This window comes from Garra rufa, chromosome 10 (genome assembly GCF_049309525.1).
Source record: "Garra rufa chromosome 10, GarRuf1.0, whole genome shotgun sequence".
Classification (NCBI taxonomy): domain Eukaryota; kingdom Metazoa; phylum Chordata; class Actinopteri; order Cypriniformes; family Cyprinidae; genus Garra; species Garra rufa.
In genome coordinates this window covers 11176405-11197893 of record NC_133370.1, presented here as the reverse complement: position 1 = coordinate 11197893, position 21489 = coordinate 11176405, and the positions used below count along the sequence as shown (strand labels likewise).

Below are 21489 nucleotides of genomic sequence, written 5' to 3'. Positions count from 1 at the left end.
TTATAGGGTTAATGTTCCTGTGAACTGCTTAGGCTCAATAATGTGCAAAATGATTAATGTCACCATATGCTGAGTAGGAACATTTTGTAAATGGATAAACAACAGCTGAAGTGTTATTTATTTTATTATTTGTAATTATAAATATTTTCCCGTTGCTATCCATGACCCTGTTTGTGAGATCACATTTTCCATCCCATTTTCTTTCTCTCAGCTATCCGATGTGTCCAGAATGTTGAGGGATATGATGCAGTACTGGGTCCACTTGCCCAGAAAACTGTGTGTGGATCGCGAGTCTGGACCGAGTGAAGCAGACAGATGTTGGAACGGAATGAGTGTGGACAGGTAAATGCGCATAGAGCTCATTCAACCTTAGTTTTGATAGAAACAACTCACATTCATGCACAGTGACTACAAGATTATTTTATAGCAATTTTGTAGTACAACATCTGCAGCTTTTCAAAAGCCAGGGAAAACAGATAGCACAGTAATGTCTGTCTGCCACTCAAACAGATCACCTGCATCTTTCTTGTTGTTGTGTTCTGTCAGGTATCTGCCAGAAGTGATGGGAGACGGGCTGGCCAGTCAGATCAATAATCCTGAGGTGGAGATTGACATTACCAAACCAGACATGACTGTACGCAAACAGATCATGCAGCTTAAGATAATGATCAACCGACTCAAGTACGCCATCAATGGAAATGATGTGGACTTCCAGGATACTAGTAAGTATACCAACCTGATCTCATGACAAAAACACACCTCTGAGAACTTTTTCACCAGACACAGAATACGTACCACCATGTACGTTTCATGACATATTCAATGTGAAATGTCCATTGGGTGGCGCTAATAGAGTGTTCATTTTTTCCCCCAGAACAGATGAATGTATATACAGTGCCTTGCAAAAGTATTCATACCCCTTCATTTTTTCACGTTTTGTTACAGCATTGTTAAACTGCTTTAAATTAGTTTTTCCCCCACATCAGTTTACACACCATTCACCATAATAATGACAAAGCAAAAACCAGATTTGCAAATTTTTACAAATTTATTAAAAATAAGACACTGAAATAAGTACATTGCACAAGTATTCATACCCTTAAAGGTTGTATCAGCGATTTCTAGCCTGAAACATAAAGTGTCAAATTCAGCTGACCTTTCATCACGATCCGCTCGCTGCCTGCCCCATAAATTGTCTGTGAAAAAAACGCGTCTCTCTGGTCAGCCTAGGGTCCGAGATCCGCCAAAATACAATCGGCACTACCAACCTTTCCACAGATAAACAAACAGTGTTCCAACCAATCAGCGTCAGGGGTTTGGTGTTGTGGACTTTCGCTCCGCCTCCCTCACATCCCTGCACCAGTAGGAAAGTCCACAACACCAAACCCCTGACGCTGATTGGTTGGAACACTGTTTGTTTATCTGTGGAATAGTTGATAGCGCCGATTGTTTTTTTGGCATATCTCGGACCCTAGGCTGACCAGAGAGACGCGGTTTTTTCACAGACAATTTATGGGGCAGGCAGCGAGCGGATCGTGAAGAAAAGTCAGCTGAAATTGACACTTTATGTTTTAGGCTAGAAATCGCTGATACAACCTTTAACTCAGTACATAGTTGAAGCACCTTTACAGCCTCAAGTCTTTTTGGGTATGATGTGACAAGCTTTGCATATCTGCATTTGGCAATTATCTGCCATTCTTTGCCTCACCTTTTCACCTCTCAAGCTCTGTCAGCTTGGATGGGGGCTGGCAGACATTTTCTAGATGCCTAGTTGTTCCAATCGTCTTCCATTATGGATCATGGAGGCTACATACTTCTGTATACCTTCAATGCAGCAGATTTTTTCTGAACTCTTCCCTAAATCATTGCCTTAACGCAAGTCTGTCACTGAGCTCTACAGGCAGTTATCTTGACCTCAGGACTTGGTTTTTGCTCTGATGTGCATTTTCAGCTGTTAGACCTTTTCTGAGAGGTGTGTGCCTTTCTAATTCCATCAAATGAATTTGCCACAGTTTAACTCCACTCAAAGTGTAGTAACATCTAGAAGCAATATGAATGCTCCTGAGCTAAATTTCGAGTGTCCCAGAAAAGGGTATGAATACTTATGCAACGCGATCTTTTCAGTTTTTTATTTTTAATAAATTTGCAAAATGTTAAAAACCTATTTTTTGCTTTGCCATGATGGAGTAGGGGGTGTAGATTGATGTGGGGGAAAAAAAGTAATTTAAAGTAGTTTAACATAAGACAGCAACATAACAAAATGTGAAAAAAATGAAGGGGTATGAATAATTTCGCAAGGCACTGTATGGTAGTTCTGACTTGAAATGTCCATTGAGTGACACTATAACTCTAATGCTCCATGACGTTTTAAAATACTCTTCAGCTGCACTACACCTAAAACCTACCCGATAGTATGAACAAAAGCAAATGTGATGCAAAAACGCAGTCGCAAGCATGCCATTTTAGCTTGTTTTTCCGATTTTGAATCTTTCAGCTCTTTCATCGTGAGTCAAGTTTTTCACGAGATTCGTACCCAAGCATTCTGCAGCCTAAGTCCAATTCTGTGCTGGTTGAGCTACCGAGCAAAATTTGTTATGTCCAGAAAAACAAAACATGAAGCTATAATTCTAACTGTGTACAAAAACGATTACAAGTGCTAGCTGTTTTACCGCCTCTAGTGTTCATTTCTGTTGGAAACTGCAGTGGTATGTATTTACTGGTACGTATTTCACATCCAAAGGTACTGAGACAAGGTAGAAGTATAGACATATACTACTGTTTAAAAATGTGTCTCTTTTAAAACAAATTATTACTTTTATAAACAGTGTAGACATTTATAAATGCATTTATATATTTATAAAAGGCTGTTCTTTTGAACTTTAAAGGACTCCTGAAAATAATTCCTGTTTCCACAAAAATATTAACTAGCACAACTTTTTTTTTCAACATAAACACTTCTTGAGCAACAAATTAGCATATTAAAATGATTTCTGAAGGATAATGTGACACTGAAGATGCTAAAAAGTCAGCTTTGCCATCACAGCAATAAATTACATTTTAAACATATTAAAACAGAATTTAAATGGTAAAACTATTTAAAAATATTAGTTTTTACTAATATTTTTTTTTTTAATCTTACTGATTCCAAATGTTTAAACTGCAGTTTATAAAGAAATTTGCTGTGGATTTTACTATGAAAAATAATAAATTATTCATTCTTAAAGGGACAGTTCACCCAAAAATGAAAATTCTGTCAATAATTACTCACCCACAAGCCGTTCCAACCCCGTAAGACCTTCGTTCATCTTCGGGACACAAATTAAGATATTTTTGATGAAATCTGAGAGTTTTCTCACCCTGCATAGACAACAACGCAACTTCCATGTTCAAGACCCAGAATGGTAGTAAGGACATTGATAAAATAGCCCATAAGCCATCAGTGGTTCAACCCGAATGTTATGAAGCTTCGAGAATACTTTCTGTGAGCGAAGGAAAAAAAATAACGCCACGTGTTCACAACAATACCATGACAGGATGTTCCTGAGCTCTCTTACTTCAACTCAAGAATATCCTTGTTGTGTTTTCATTTTTAGGTGACGATATCAGCGGTTCAGGAAGTGGAGAGTGTCCCGACGATCAGTGTTCCCGTGATACACGTTTATCGCCCACAAACACGGACAAACCCAACGAATACGCCTATCCGTCAGAGAACAAGAAGGTGGTGAATGGAAGAAGCAGCCAGAACCTTCCTTGCATCAGCCTCTACCTTCTCTTATTGGTCACAGTCCTGTTTAGGCGATAATTGACAGGCAATTCCACCAACTGGGACTGAGTACAGGACTGGGTTGATTGTGGAGGGGCGGGGTTAGTCACATTGCCAAAACAAAACATGCAAACATCAACGGAAACCGGCGAATGCATCACTTTTTTTTGTCTTGAATAAGAACACCATGGAATATTCTTAGATCTGTGTACTTTTTTGTCTCTTATTTGATATATGACACCCCTAGAGCTGGTCTTTTGCTTGTCTTTATGTCTGTGGTGAAAAAGGTCTCTGAGAATGCACCAATCTATAACAATAGTTATGAAAATCCACCCCAACAACCAAAACATGCTGGTTTTCCTTATTCAAAAATCATTCTATTTATTAATTAAGACCCAAAAAGATAATACATCTCTGGCTTCTCAAGCTTGAGAATGTCCTTCAGTACTCGATCAAAGTGAACGAAACATCTGAAAGAACCGCGTGTTCTTATCTTCATTTTAAACTTTTCTAATCATCAAAACGTGAGACCAGCTGTCTCACTCTCTCTGTCGCTCTCTCTCGTTTATTGTACTAGTTTCCGCACTCCGCTTTGCAAATGGGTTTCAGGGGCCATTTTAAAGAAAACACAACATGTATTTACTCTGGATGTAAATAAACGTGTACTAACAACAGTCACATTTTCAGTATATCCTTGAGGACCCTCAACGCACTAGAGCAATATTTTGGATGAAACGTTTATGCACCAGCAATGAGAAAGAGACGGGCAGAGGACAGATATATGATGACCGCCATCTCAGAAAGGGATTTTACACACGGGAAAAGACAAGCCGGAGAATGAAATCAGAGGGATGTGGAGGGGTTTCTGGACATTGTTAATTTGATATCGATTCCAACCTCAGAGATGTGTGTGTGTGTTATGGTTGAGTACACTTCAGAGAAAGTGTTGCTTTGTAAGTACTTACTTTACAAATATACAAGTGTACTCAATACATGCTGCATCCATGTCAGATTAGATTAGTTCAGCGAGTCACAGATGTGTGTCTCAAATATTTCCCAGCCCCACACCCGGCCCTCCATTAGCAGACAAGTTGGACTGTTTATGGTACAGTACACGCACAATGTTGATGTGAAAACGTTGTTGCGCAACATTTGCATAGCATTTTACCAACGAAAGTGTGTCACTTGGAGGTAGGAATCATACTCTATGCAAGTATGTAAACACAAATTACATAAGCATGCATACTCATATATTTGTGTCAATGTAGCTAAACACCTTAGTACACAAGGGGGTGATAGAGTTACCATTAAATGTTTGCGTTATTGTTTGCCTTCCACACTTACGTTACGTTATGGAATACACCAAGGCTAATTTGCGTCCTAATGACCTTACAAAGGAAAAGTGGTTTGAGTAATAGATCGTTGGTTGAAATAATGCAAGCATGCATACTAATGTGCGGTTTTGCATTAATGCAGCAATAGCACACCTTAGTACTCAAGGTGGGCGATAGTTACCATCAAATGCTTGCGTTATTGAATCGAATGTTGTTGTTGTTCAAGTAGCTATAAATGTGTTGACTACTGGACTAACTTGAACGAGCTAGCTAAGCTAAATTCAATTTAAACTCTTGCTTCGCTATGATAGTAGGTAAAAAGTTTGAAAGTTGCCTAATGCCTGCAATAATCCACCTTTCATACTTGCGTTGACATACGTTGAGGCTAATTTCCAGGATAAGCAGTTTGGACAATTGGTGGTCGGTTGAAATAACGTAAACATGCATACTAATGTGTGTTTTTGCATTGATGTAGATACAGCACACCTTAGTACTAAAGGGGGTGATGGAGTTACCATCAAATGTTTGAGTTATTGAATCGAATGTTGTTGTTGTTGTTGTTGTTCAAGTACCTATAAATGTGTTGACCATTGGACTAACTTGAACTAGCTTGCTAAGCTAAAATCATTACAAACTGTTGCTTCACCATGATAGTAGGTAAAATGTTGGCTAAAAGTTGGCCAATTCCCACAATAGTGCACTTTTCATACTTGCGTTGAGGCTAATTTCCAGCAGTTCCAAGATAAGCAGTTTGGAGAATAGGTGGTTGGTTGAAATAACGTAAACATGCATACTAATGTGCATTTTTGCGTTAATGTAGCGAAAGTACACCTTAGTATTCAAGGGGGCGATAGAGTTAACCACAAATGTTGGCGTTATTCAATCGAATATCGTTGTTGTTCAAGTAGCTATAAACACATTGACCGCTGGACTAACTTGAACGAGCTTGCTAAGCTAAATTCATACTAATGTGCATTTTTGCGTCAATGTAGTGACAGCACAACTTAGTACTCAAGGGGGTGATAGAGTCACTATCAAATGTTCCCATTATTGAATCTAATGTTGTTCAGGTAGCTATAGCTACAAACATGTTGCTTGTTAGACTAACTTGAACTAGCTTACTAAGCTAAATTCACTTCAAACTGTTGCTCCGTCATGATAGTTAGCTAAAAGTTGGCTCATGCCCACAATAGTGCAACTTTCATACTTACGTTTTATAAAATACATCAAGGCTAATTTCCAGCAACCCTACACAGAATAACTGGTTCGGAGAATAGATGGTTGGTTAAAATAACATAAGCATGCACACTAGTGTGCATTTTGTGTTAATGTAACAGCAGCACAACTTAGTACTCAAGGGGATGATAGAGTTACCATCAAATGTTTGCGTTACTCAATCGAATGTTGTTGTTCAAGTAGCTATAGCTACAAATATGTTGACCGTTGGACTAACTTGTCCTAGCTTGCTAAGCTACATTCACTTCAAACTTTTGCTTCGCCATGATAGTAAGTCAAAAGTTAGCTAAATGTTGGCTAATGCCTACAATAGTGCAACTTTCATACTTACATTTTATAAAATACTTTGATGCTAATTTCCAGCGACCCTACAGAGAATAACTGGTTCGGAGAATAGATGGTTGGTTGAAATAACATAAGTATGCATACTAGTGTGCATTTTTGTGTTAATGTAACAGCAGTATAACTTCGTGCTCAAGGTCATTGTTGCTTCGCCATTATAGTAGGTAAAAAGTTTGCTAATGCCCACAATAATGCACCTTTCATACTTGCGTTGAAAAACGTTGAGGCCAGTTTCCAGGATAAGCAGTTTGGAGAATAGCTGGTTGGTTGAAATAACGTAAACATGCATACTAATGTGCATTAATGTAGCAATAGCACAGCTTAGTACTCAAGGAGGCGATAGAGTTACTGTCACATGTTTGCGTTACTGAACTGGATGTGCTCAGGTTGCTATAGCTATTAACATGGTGACTATTCGACTTTTTGAACTAGCTTGCTAAGTCGCTCTGAGGTAAAAAGTGCCATAGCACACCTTTCATATTTAGGTTACATTATCATTTTGAAACTAATTTCCAGCATTCCCGTGACCCTACAGAGGTTAAGTGGTTTGGAAAATGGATGGATTGAGACACATTTCATATCGCATTGTAAAATCAAGCATACCTAGAAGCATTTGTGTTCTTGTACTTGCATAGAGTTTGAGGCCTAAGAGAAAATGACATGTTTTGACCAAACCTGAAAAGAGATCAACTTTTTGCTCTTTTATTGAACTTTGTGTAGGTTACATGAAGTTATGTAACTGTTCTGAATGATGATTAAGGTTAAGCCATTGGCTTTGCAGAGGAAGTGCTTCAGTTTCGCCACTATAAAAGTGGCGTCCAGATCTGACCGGGTCATTGAGATCAACGCCCACTCCCCTCTAGTTTAGAAATGCTGCACTTTGCATGATGCACGCGGCCACGTCCGCATGACTACGTCACATGATCAGGTGCCGATAACAGAGAAATATCCCACAGGCAGATTGTTTGGTGATCGATTGGATCAGATGTGGTTGGAGATATAGACCCGTGGCACAATTCACTAACTATCTGTAGAGTGAATCTGACCTGAAATCAGTCTTAACTGTCTTTAGCACGTTTGTTAAATCACTGACAGTTAGTAGTCTGACCCCAGGTCGGGTAAACAGCCCCACCTCTAGGTGCAATGGCATAACAGTGGCACTGCCACTCGCTCTTTACTGATGAATGTGGCTGATATTGTCGAAAATGTGCTGAGATGAAAAAATGAAAATGCATTCTGGTATATACTTTCTTATTTTCGTTTGTTTGTTTTTAAATAAACAATAATGGGGAGTTTGTGTTTGAGGTTGAAAGTAGAACATTTCGAAGAGACTGAGGAAATTATCTGTCCATTGTTGTTGTATGTTCTTTAAAAAGAAAGAGAAAAAACCCTTGTGTCAATTATATAGATCAAAAGATTTTGAAAATACCTGTGTCATGTTCATTTTGTTCACACATACGTACACACTTATAACACGCAGACGTGAGTTATGATATCCAAGTGCTTTGCATATTTACATAAAATTCTAAAATTGCCTTTTTTTTAATTGAGATTTGTACATCAGCTGAATAAATAAGCTTTCAACTGATGTATGGTTTGTTAGGATAGGACAGTATATGGCTGAGATACAACAATTTGAAAATCTGGAATCTGAGGGTGCAAAGAAATCTAAATATTGAGAAAATCGCCTTTAAAGTTGTCCAAATGAAATTCTTAGCAATGCATATTACTAATCAAAAATTAAGTTTTGATATATTTATGGTAGGAAATGTACTAAATATCTTCATGGAACATGATCTTTACGTAATATCCTAATGATTTTTTGCATAAAAGAAAAATCGATAATTTTGACCCATACAATGTAGACAAATATACCCGTGCTACTTAAGATATTAGTCATTATAAAATTCTCTACTACAAACCAATACATATATCAAAACATCCTTTTACTGAGCAAACTATGGCAATGCCATTATTCCATGCAAATGTAAATGTTGCCATGAAAACTATATATAAAGTTTACTATACTGATAGCACAGATGTTAACATTTGGTGGTTCAAATATGTGAGGTCTCTCTTAAAAGTTTTTAAAGCATTTTTTAGTACATGATTTTTCATTGTCACATCCATAACAGTACATATTCCTTTTAAGTAGATACATGAAATTTTAAATAAAGTAACAATTTTATGTTCTGTGAAGAGCCATTGCTTCTCTATTTGTTGGGTATTATTGCATCTTTGTGCATTTTAATTCGAAATCCTACAAAGTATGTAGTCTTTCAAAAACTGTCCTTTTTTGTCACATCCATAACGTATGATTATTTCCCTTTTTAAAATAGAAAACTCATGCATATACTGATATTTTTTCTAATGTTTAGACTCTATCAACAAGGGTTTATTCAAATATAAACAGATGGTTCGGTATGCTGGATTTGCCCTCATGCTTTTATAACATATGCATGTACTAATTATAAACGTAATGATATTTGAAGCTTTGTGGCTTTTATTCTGTCAACTTTTAAGTCATGTTTAGTATATATTTACTTTTCTGAACACAACGGAACACAACATGTCCCCTCCCCCTAATTATACATATCACCTGCCAGCAATCTAATGCTAATTTCACCTTATTCTTCAAAGGGAAGCAAGCCTGTGGACAAGACTTCTGGTTCATTAGCCGCTATAGGGAAATAACAAGAAAAATACTTGCAGTACGGTAAAACTGTTTGCGTTACAAACCAGTGTGTTCATTATTAAGACAATTCATTATTATACATGGTGAGACACACCAATTTGCAATATCAAGCAGCAAAACGAGCTGTTTTTACAGCTAACAAAACAGCTGGACTTTGATGAGACCGGAAGCCACACCCATAAAATGTACAAACGGGAAAAATAACGTGGATAAGCAACATTGCAAGCAAATAATTTGACAACTTGATGGCCATGGACCTGAGATCACCCTCAGACATCACCTTGAATAGATGTGGCCTTACCTCATGTGAACACAGGTTAGTTTTTCTCTTCCTCACCCTCCGTTTCTACAGGTCTTCAAATGCAGGTAAAGGCAAATGTCAGAAACCCTCCTCTACTTAATGGTTCTTAGTACATTTTGCCATTTAGTTTATTTTAATTCGACGAAAATTATTTTAAAACAATCCAAAGCATTCGCGTAGCTCTGCATCAGCAGCGAACATGCTATAAAAACCGGTCAGGAACATTGTAAATGAGTCGAGCGAGCGATCGGGATTCCTGCCTTGTTCTGCAAGAACTCCGGTCCGGGTTTTCCCGCTCACCACTTTTCGACGAGGGGGGGGAAGCTACGGATCAATCCTTAAAGGAGTAGTTCACTTTCAGAACAAAAATGTACATATAATGTACATATAATGTGGTCACTCCCTTTTCATCCAAGATGTTCATGTCTTTCTTCCGTCGTAAAGAAATTATTTTTTGAGGAAAACATTTAAGGATTTCTCTTTGTATAATGGATATGTATGATGCCCTCCAAGTTTGAACTTCCAAAATCCAGTTTAAGTGCAGCTCTAAACGATCCCAGAAGGGTCTTATCTAGCGAAAGCGGCTATTTTCATAAACAAATTGACAATTTATATACTTTTTAGCCTCAAATGCTCGTCTCGTCTTTGCAATGCGAATGTGTAATCCGGGCCAATGCAGTCAGGGTATGTCGAAAAACTCCCACTTCGTTTTCTTCTTAAACTTCAAAATCGTCCTACATCGCTCTTTTACCTTTTTTTGTAAAGGGCGTTTGGTCTTCTTTGTATGTTCACTTTGTAAACACTGGGTTGGTATTTCTGCAGCGATGTATGACGATTTTGGGGAAGAAAATGAGATGGGAGTTTTTCGACGTACCCCAAATGTCTTGAACGGAAAAAACAAGAGTTCACGCAGACATAGACAAGATGAGTGTTTGAGGTAAACAAAAAAAAAAAAAGTATAGAAATCAAAATTGCCAATTTGTTTAGAAAATGACAGGTTGTTTTGTGAGTAAATTATCTGTAAATTTTTGTTCTGGAAGTGAACTACTCCTTTAAATTTTACACACGCTTGGTCACCTGACAATAAAACAAATACATAACTCTTTTATAAATACCCCACAGATCTGATCTGGCAGATATTTGCACTGCAATATGCCGTTATGAAACTGTGTGTATCTTGTCATGTCTTGACTATGAACAGTCCCGTTAGACTGAAATTTAAGATAAAACTACCCTTTTCTGCACATTTATTCCATTTTCACTCTTTTATTGCTGAAAACCACAAAAGAACAGGCACAGCCTTTTTCAATCTTTTCCTCTTAGCTATGAGGGTCCATTCCACTGTTTTCCTCCCTCTCACCTGCTCATCTCCTGGGTAGAGCCCATCTGTGCCCTCTACACGACTGATGATGTCAACAGCCATTTCCTGTCTAATTGTGCCAATCTGTTCATGCCAGTGTATCTGCTCTGGGATCAGTATCAGTGTCTCATTGATTATTCTGCATAATCTCATTTGTTCTACAACTCGCTCTCTCTATCTCTTTCTCTTTGACATGCTTGACTCATGCTGGTTTCTTTTTTTTTCCTGCTGATCAGGTGGGTCTGTGTAAATTTCACCCAATTGTGGAGGTTGATTACTGCAACAGACATCATTTATATTGCAAACTGCTCTGCGGAGAGGCAGAAAACTCTTATCTTTTATTCTGGGACTGAAATAGCATCTTATTCCTTCCCAAAACACACAGAGCCCCACGCTCGGTACAGCAGATGGGCAATTTCTACATTAAGAAGCATAGGGTTTTATATCCATTCGTTTTGTTTGCACAAAACACAGCCTGCACCAAATTAAATTGGAAAATACTCAGAGACTGAATATAGAAAATTGCATCTGTTTTTCCATGTAATTTAACTTTTTTTTCTGATTTTTAGATATAGAATTGGTTTGTTTTTCTAACCTTCTCTGGCTGTTCCTTCCTAAAAAGTAGCATTCTTGTACTACTGTGATTATTTTAGACATGTACTGTGTTACTGACATGGTATTTTACACATGTATCAATTCTGAAAAGTGTTAATTTGTGTTAAAGTGGTATTTACTTAGGGATAATGTCATTAATTACTCGCCTAATATCATTCCAAACCCATAAGACCTTTGTTCATCTTAAGAACACAAATTAAGATATATTTTTGATGAAATCTGAGAGCTTTCTGACCCCGCATAGACAGCAGTCCAACTACTACATTCAGGTATCATTGAAATCATAATTTTATGAGAGAATACTTTTTTTGTACACAATGAAAACAAAAATTGTCAGCTCCTGCGTCGTACTCCTTTGAACACGTGTCAAAGACTGACACAGAAGAGAATAATTTATTTTCTTCCCACAAAAAGTATTTCCGTGGCGCTGAAACCCATCGTAAATGTTAGAATGGTCAAGAATCAGCAATCTCCCCGTAAAACTGAACGTGCAGACCAAACCATAAGTCGTAGAGACTTGAAACTTGGAGGGATGGTAGTACTCCCACCACCTACAATGTGACCAAGGCTCACCCCAATCGGCCTGACGGGGGCGCTACAGTGAACAAAAGTATGAAATTGCTCATAACTCCTAAACCATCAGTCTCAGGTGTCGTTGGAATCCTTTGCTCATGGCGGACAAAACGCAAACCTCAGATTCAATCCGATTTTTGGGTATTTCACATTTTTTGGAAAAAAACTAAATTTGCAAACTAGTCTTAGGTTTATCACTCGATCGGAACTAAACCACTAAACCAGAAAGATTCTCTGGAGAGTGAATATCAATTATCAAAAAAAAAAAAAAGTTGAACTTTTGACTTATCGTCGCAAAGGGTCGCCAAAACATTCAAAAGGGGCAGGGCCACTTTTAGTAAAATGCCTATAACTCTTAAACAGAATGGTATATCTTCGCCAAACTCAGAACACTTATGTAAGAGCTCAGTCTGAAGTCACAGGAAGAAAATAATGGAACTTGGCCACTTGGTGGCACTATTAGAGGGAAAAACATAAAAATGTGACTGCGCAACTATTTGTCCTTTTAACATGAAAATGAATGTGCATGGTCTTGGTCCAAGTGTCTATAAGGACAGTTGCACATCTCAAAAAACATGGCCGCCATTGTTTGACGAAGTTTGAGCATCTATTAGATAAGGTTAATGAAGACCGATTGGAACGAAACTTGTGGGCCTCACAATTTTCTATCACATTTTTAATGTGTAAACGATTGTATGTTGCATGGTTTTTCATACAATGTTTGCATCATGCGATAGAACTCCTCATTCTGCACAACTTTGCAGCCAGTGCTGTCTATTAAATCATTTGTTAAATGATTGAGAAGATGTCAAAAACCTACTTTTGCAAACTAATCTTAGGTTAGAAAAAAACACTGCAGTAGAATTCTCTGGACTCTCTAGGTCAATATTTATCACAAAAAAAAAAAGGTTGAAATGTACCCTTTGGGAGGCTATAACAGTGTCGTTTAGAAAAGGGGCCTGTCCAAATTTACCCAAAATCCTATGAAGTCTAAAGGAAGCTTCACAAAACCTGGTGAGCACATGCGATATGTGGTTCTAAACAAGCATGCAGAGGTGCTATAGCAGCCATAATTGTTAAAAAAAGATAATGTTTCTTATTTTTGCCAAAAATGCTTTTTAAATAATTGATTTAGGTGGTTACTGTCACGGATTGCAGGAGGGTGAGGAGCCTCAGGGAGAACAAATGGAATCCGGAATTTCAAACAAACAACTTTTAATGAATCAAAAGGGAGAACACAACCTCTTTACACTACATTAATGACTTTAAGACAAGACAAAGAAACTCAGAAAGGGATGCACTATAAATACTAACCAAACGAGAAACTAATGAGGATAATTACTAGACACAGGTGAACAGAATAACCAATTAACTTAACAAGAACAGGAAACAGACCATAAAAGGAAAGACAGGAACTAAGGCTGGGGGAAAACACGGAACATGGATTGTGACAGTACCTCCCCCTCCCGGTAGGCGCGTCTCGCGCCGTGATGGAAACACCGGGGAGGGGGGGCGGGCGCCCTGGAGGCCGTTACGGAGCAGGACCTTGCTGGGTTGGGAAGGCCTCCAGGGCGGAACAGGAAGCCATGGCGGGTCAGGCGGCCACGGCCGGACAGGTAGTTCGGGTGGCCATGGTGGGTCAGGAGGCCACGGCCGGACAGGTAGTTCGGGTGGCCATGGCGGGTCAGGAGGCCACGGCCAGACAGGCAGTTCAGGTGGCCATGGCGGATCAGGAGGCCATGGCCGGACTGGCAGTTTAGGTGGCCATGGCTGGGTAGTCCCCGTGGCCCAGGCCTCGGTCCTCGGCCAGGCCACGTGGACTCGGGTTATATAGCCCCCCCCCAAAATTTTCTTTGGGAAATTTAACAGTTCATAGGGGGGAGGCTCTGGAAGGCTGGCCGGGATCAGCTGAGGCTCTGGACGGCAGGACGGGACCAGTTGAGGTTCTGGACGGCCGGATGGGACCAGCTGAGGATCTGGAAGGCGCGCTGGAGGAGCGGGCTCAGGACGGCGCTCTGGAGGAGCGGGCTCTGGACGGCGCTCTGGAGGAGCGGGCTCTGGACGGCGCTCTGGAGGAGCGGGCTCTGGACAGCTGGACGACCCCAGCGGAGATTCAGGAGGGCTGGGCGCCTCCAGAGGAGACACTGAAGGAGCTAGCTCTGGGCGAGCCGTCACTGGAGGGCGCTCTGGCGGCGCGGTCACTGGAGGGCGCTCTGGCGGCGCGGTCACTGGAGGGCGCTCTGGCGGCGCGGTCACTGGAGGGCGCTCTGGCGGCGCGGTCACTGGAGGGCGCTCTGGCGGCGCGGTCACTGGAGGGCGCTCTGGCGGCGCTGTCACTGGAGGGCGCTCTGGCGGCGCAGTCACTGGAGGGTGTTCTGGAAGGCTGGACTGGACCAGCGGGATTTCAGGAAGGCTGGACGGGACCAGCGGGGTTTCAGGAAGGCTGGACGGGACCAGTGGAGGTTCAGGAAAGCTGGACAGGACCAGCAGAGGATCAGGAAGGCTGGGCGGAACCAGCGGAGATCCAGGAGAGAGGATTGGGGCCGTGAATTCCACAGGGAGAGCCATATCCAAAATGTCCATCGAGTCCTCTTTGGCCGGGCACTCCGAAGCATCGACCATCTTGGTCGGGAAATCAGGGGCTGTGGCCATCTCGGCCAGGAAATCAGGAACTGTGGCCTCTTTAAACAGAAACTCAGGAACTTTGGCCCTCTTGGCCGGGAAATGAGGTAATGTGGCCTTCTGGGCCGGGAAATCAGGAACATCGGCCAACCTGGCCGGGAAATCGGGAACTGTGTCCACCTCGGACGGGAAACCAGGAACTTCGGCCATCTCGGCCGGAAAATCAGAAAATGTGGCCACCTCGGTTGCTGACACTGGTTTAGCAGCCATCTTGCGTGCAGGTTTGGGCCTAGCGATCTCATTCACTGGGATAGACTTTGGGATTAGAGTGAGCTCGGAAAAATAAACTGATGGTACTAGGAGCACTGGAGGAACTTGGGGCGTCAGCAAATGAGTTGCGCCGGCATTCTCATCGACCTCACCCACCGTGAAGGATGAACCATCTAACAATAGGGCATGATCGATGTATTGTGCCAGGGTACCGGTGATTGTAGCTGCTGGTGCTTGGAGGAAAAGTGGATCATCCAGACCACTCCAGAACACAGACTTTAATGTCCCATCATTCCAAGGTACCTGGTGGGCAAGCGAGAGGAACTCATCAACATAAACCTCGATAGGACGACCATCTTGGGTTAGAGAGAGGATTTGCTCGGTCGGATCAAAACTGGAGCTCATGATGCTATTATCTGTATGGTCTTGTCTTCTGTCACGGATTGCAGGAGGGTGAGGAGCCTCAGGGAGAACAAATGGAATCCGGAATTTCAAACAAACAACTTTTAATGAATCAAAAGGGAGAACACAACCTCTTTACACTACATTAATGACTTTAAGACAAGACAAAGAAACTCAGAAAGGGATGCACTATAAATACTAACCAAACGAGAAACTAATGAGGATAATTACTAGACACAGGTGAACAGAATAACCAATTAACTTAACAAGAACAGGAAACAGACCATAAAAGGAAAGACAGGAACTAAGGCTGGGGGAAAACACGGAACATGGATTGTGACAGTTACATGCTTGCAAAATCATGTTTTTTTTTTCATATGCGCTTAAATGCCTTAAAGTGCTTAAACCCCGGTAATAACTGCTTGCAATATTCATAATTTAATATTGATATTCCGTTATCAACAAATCCACTAGTAAGATTCCAACTGCATCACATATGGTGATACCATAGATTTTGGACACTATTCTTTGAAGTACTCTGTAAATGCACAACTATTTGTCCTTTCAACATGAAAATTAATTGTGAAAGGCCTTGGTCCAAGTGTCTATAAAGGGTGTAAACAATTGTACGTTGCATGGTTTTTCATACAATATTTGTATCATGTGATAGAACTCTTCATTCTGCAGAACTTTGCCTCTAGAGCCAATGCTGCCAATCAAATCATTTGTTAAATGATTGGGAAGATGTCAAAAACCTACTTTTGCGAACTAGTTCTAGGTTTTTTGGTCAATCTGGAACACTGGAGTACAATTCTATGGAATATCTAGGTCAATAATTATCAATGTTGAAATGTACCCTTTGGGAGGCTATAATGGGGTTGTTTAGAAAATTTGACTGTCCAAATTGACCCAAAATCCTATAAAGTCTAAAGGAAAACTCAAAACTTCACAAAACCTGGTGAGCACACGAGATATGTGATTCTAAACAAGCATGCAGAGTTTTAAGGAGATCAGACCACAGCTGGTGCTATAACAGTCATAATTGTTAAAAAAGATAATGTTTCTATGGTAAATTACCTGGATTTTGCCAAAAATGCTTTTTAAATAATTGATTTAGGTGGTTACAAGCTTTCAAAATAATGTCTTTTTTCATATGTGCTTAAATGCCTTAAAGTGCTTAAACCCCGGTAATCACTGCTTGCAGCTATATTCATAATTTAATATTGATATTCCTTTATCAACAAATCCACTAGTTAGATTCCACCTGCATCACATATGGTGATACCATAGACTGGGGACACTATTCTTTGAAGTACTTTGTAAATACCACAGTGTATAAATATAATCATACAATGCCTTGCTATTTATCAAAGTGAAATATTACCATTCTGATTCCATCACTGCACCACCGCAGCAAACTTTATCAATCATCGTATCAAGAGCTTTATGGAGGTCTACGCCTTCCTCATCGTTTGAACCTGACGTTCCTTTCCACACCCCACATGGAGGCCTGCGGCCCAGCTTCAGATTGGTGCGTTTGAAGCGTATCTCTTTTATGTGACATGAAGGCCCTGCTGCACGTCCCTCACTTTGATGAAATCTGGTCAGCAGGCAAAGCGTCGCGCATCCTCTTTGTCCCGTGCGCTCAAAACACCCCTCATCCGCTTCCGCTGTCCTCCTCCAGCAGATTGATACCAGGCAGGCTCCCCACGAAACAAAAGCTTCAATGCGACAACGTGTCGTCCTCCGTGTTTATTTTTCAGAGCGATGGATGGCTGTAGGAAGATCTGAAGCGTATCTCTTCCCACCTCCAGATGGATGATGGTTAATAATGTGACAATGTGCTCGTCCAACATCAACAGCGCTGTATTCCACATCTGAGATTCCTCTCGTGTTTGTGGAGCCACCGGCCAGAAATAAAATGCCATACGGTTCTTATTTGGGCTCTTAAGAGCGAGTCCAAACAATATTTTATTGTATTTGTGGTTCAGGCGCTGCATATCTTTCAGACATTCTTCCGTCTCCGTTAAACATTCCTTTCTCGCTAGACTAAATTGACCATTGATGTTATTTATCCGCATCAGCGAACTCTTCACTGATTCATAGCATTTCGCATTAAGAAGGCCTTGACCTTGCTGACAAAATGAAAATCCTTTAAAATATGTTGTGCAGTGTCTTTGAGAGCACTGTGAAATACAAGTTTATTGCTTACTTTGACTGTACCACCTTCCAGGAATATGTCATTGAAGGAAAGACAAGAAAGTTACGGTCTGTCTGTTTTCCAAGCATAATTTCGGGTGCTGTTTTCTTCAAGATTAAGTAGCTACACTTCACACACACATACTGAGGTTTGTACTTATCTTGTTTTAAAATCATGTTAATGCAAGGGCCTGATATGTATACACATATTTTCTGAGACAGCAAGTGTTACTTCACAATGCTATAGTGTTGCATGGTTGTCAGGTCTTTGTTTTATGGTTGCAGAGTGTTTTTAGCACATTGCTATGTGGTTTCTAAAGTATTTTGGGTGGCAGCTAAGTGGCCAGCAAAGTCAAAAGAGTCCACCATAAAGTCTCTGATATTCTGGTCCATAGATATGCCCTTTTCAATGAAAATCTATGGGATTTTTTGCCCATGAGGCAAAACATTAACAGCATCTCCTCATACTGTCTGTATAAGCCTATCATTAATACTTGCAGTAGCACTGCAAGTCAGGACAAACTAGGTTACTTGTTGGACCCTTGCATTAACGTGATTTTAAAACAAGATACACATACACACATTTTCTGAGAAATAAAAAAAGGCATATGCTGGTTAGGTAGGTTTTGAGGCATGGATGCTGGTTTAAACTGATCATCAGCTGGTTTAACCTGGTTCTTAGTTGGTCATGTGCTGGTCCAACTAGCTCTTGCTCAGGACCAGTTTAGGATCAGCACATGACCAGCTTAAACCAGTTTATGAGCAGCTAACCCTAGTGGAAAAAACAGCTAAAATCAACCTAGGCTGGTTTTACCTGGTCAACTAGCCTGGTTTTAGTTGGTCATAGCTGGTCAGGAGGCTGGTTTTAGAGGGGTTTTGGTCCCTTTCTCAGCCTGGTCAGCCTGGGAAACCACTAGCTAAAACCAGCCTGACCAACCTAGCCAGGCTGGGAGACCAGCTAAAATCAACTACTTCCAGCTTAAACTAAGCTAAGACCAGCCAACCAGCCTATGCTGGTTTTAGCTGTTTGTTTGTTTTTCAGCAGGGAAGGACCATCTTAAACCAGCTCAAACCAGCATCCATGCTTCAAAACCTACTTAACCAAAATATGCTGTTTTTTTTTTTTCCAACAGCACTATGTGTTGTACAGTTTTGTGGATGCAAAGTACGTGGTTGGTAGCGTTTTTGCTATAGCTATAGCTTAGTGGTCACCAAAGTAAAAAGAGTTCACTCTAAAGTCTTTATGATATTCTGGTCCATAAATAAACCCTTTTCAATTAAAATCTATGAGATTTTTTTTAACCACCAGGCAAATAGCATCTCCTCAACATGTATCATTCATGTTTTTAGCTAAAAGGCAGGACAAGCTATAGCTATATGCCAAAGTTTAATACTGAACTCTTTTGTGAACTATTTCGATCAATCGATTTGGCCTGTGAGTGTTTGTAGCATATAAGATATTTCATTGTTTAGCAGTTCACACATTGTAGGAAATATTATAGATCTAAAAACTGTAGATTTGCAGACAGACGTATTTTAAAAACGATTTCGGTCTTGTTAATGAGTCATTTCAACGATTAAGTGACTCCCTCGTAAAACACAAACGATCATTTGTCGCCATCTGCTGTCGTACGTAAGTTGGCATGGTCACTGAAATTGACTGAATGAATTTGTAAATTTTGTTGACGAATTGATTCAAAAAGATTCAGAAGAATCATTGAGATGTCAGTGAGATGAACTGATATCCGCCAGTGAGCAATAGCTCTTTCCCCCCACAACATCTAGACACGGCTATACTTTGAGGACCAGTTTTAAACCCATTAAATAACCATTTTTTCCGTGTGTGAGAATATTACCCAAATAATACCGAAGCTAATTTGTTTTTGGATGTCTCATATCTGTTCCTGTAAACATCTTTCTCAGCAGGACTTTCCAATCCAATGCATCACTTTTTTACAGTAAACCTCTCATGTTTAAATTACAGCTTAGCTGGTTTTAATTCCAGTAACATTTGATGCATTTCAAGCTTAAAAGCTTGACAGTTTGCAACAAATTTACGTATAACAAGATACACTTATTGTGGCAATTACTGGAACTTTTTTTTCAGTAGGCTATCATGTTTATGTTGTTAAATTTGGAGAAACAAATGCAGCTTTAAAACGGTTCTGCTTGAAAGGAGAACATCTTTAAATATTAGCCAAGCCTTTGCTGCCATCCAGTGGTTGTTTATTATAAAGGATTTTTCTGGATTCAAAATAAACTATGGCATTATTGCCACAGAAATTATCCCATATTGCCCAAAAGACTTTCATGAATAGGCCTATACATTATTTACTGTGGTATTTAACAGCAGCCACAGACACTGTTCTTAGTGCAGGTTTATATGCAACTTTAAGAACTATTATATCAACAATTAAAGTGTCTATAAGAAAACATGTTTATACATTCTTAAAAATAAATGTTCCAAAGGGGTGTTTTTGCAGTGATGCCATAGAAAAACCATGCATGTTTGGTTCCCTAAAGAACCTTTCAGTAAACAGTTCTTAAAAGAAACATTTTAAAGAACATTTAAAAAAAAAAATTTAGAATAAAGAGCCTTTTCTGCATTTGAAAGGTGTCATGGATGTTCAGCATTCCTCATGGAACCATCAATGTCAATAAAGAACCTTTATTTTTAAGAGTGTTTTTAGGGAATGTTTTCAAAATTCGTTCTACCACTCTCTCCCCCACTTTTCATAGAATAGTCTCTACAGCTTTAAAACTGGCTGGCTTTAACATCCCACCTTTTAAAGACATCTGGAGGAGAGAGCCAGACCAGGAGAGAGAGAGTCTGAACTTCTCAGATAATTGTGAGGTTGGCCTACATTCCAGCTCACTTGCTTGGTTGGTTTGGTACTGTGTCAGTTCACACAAAGATAATCAATTCCACCAGCTCTGATGGAGTGGAGCAGGTTAAAGTCCAGTATATATTTTAACAACAGACAGAAAAGCCATAAAACAGCTGGGTTTTTTTTTTCTTTTCTGTGACCTATATTGCAACAAAAAAGGATCTAAGTTGCAGCGACCACCTTATTCTATCCAAAATATTCTTCAATGCAGAAGTAAATGGACAAGACTTCCAGTTTATTAGCCACTATAAGGAAATAATATAAAATAACAACATACAGTAAATGGTTAAACTGTACAAACCAGTATATTCATAATTAAGATAATACATTAAAATAATACGGCAAGACACCAATTTGCAAAATCAAGCAGGAAAGTGAGCTTCAAAAGGTTTCAAAAGACTTTAAATTATATTCGTATGGACTACTTTTATGTTTGTTGTGATCCTTGAAAGATACAGTCTACAGAATTAAAACAGTGAGACGTAATTTTCAGATCTAGTGTGAACTGCATTTCTCCTCCTGTCCATTGGTAGGCAGTACAACACATCACTTGTGATAAAGTTCTCACTGTGAAAGTTTTACAGAACTGAAAACAACTGTAGAGACACTACTACGCTGACAAAAAAATGTACCCAGTTTTTCTTTTTTGAAGTACATATAAATCTGATCAAAGAAGTTCACTCTTATGCTCAACAAGGCTGCAATTATTTGAGCAAAATACAGTGCAAATAGTAATATTGTGATATTACAATTTAAAATTACTCTTTTCTATTTTAATATATTTTATTTATTTAGACTTCAGTGTCGCATGATCCTTCAGAATGTATTCTAATATGAGGATTTACTGCTCAAGAAACATTTATATATATAAATCTAAAATATAGAAATG

The 21489-nt window shown here is 39.6% G+C and overlaps 1 protein-coding gene across 1 annotated transcript in view; it reads left to right on the top strand.

Annotated features, from left to right (window-relative positions):
• Window positions 1-8101, top strand: part of gpc1b (glypican 1b) — a 137118-nt gene extending 129017 nt beyond the window's left edge. Inside the window, exons 7-9 of the mRNA XM_073848511.1 lie at window positions 212-342; window positions 547-722; window positions 3594-8101. Of these exons, the coding sequence (XP_073704612.1) occupies window positions 212-342; window positions 547-722; window positions 3594-3802 (516 nt within the window). The 3' untranslated portion in view covers window positions 3803-8101. The remainder of the gene's footprint in view (window positions 1-211; window positions 343-546; window positions 723-3593) is intronic.
• Window positions 8102-21489: the final 13388 nt, after the last annotated feature.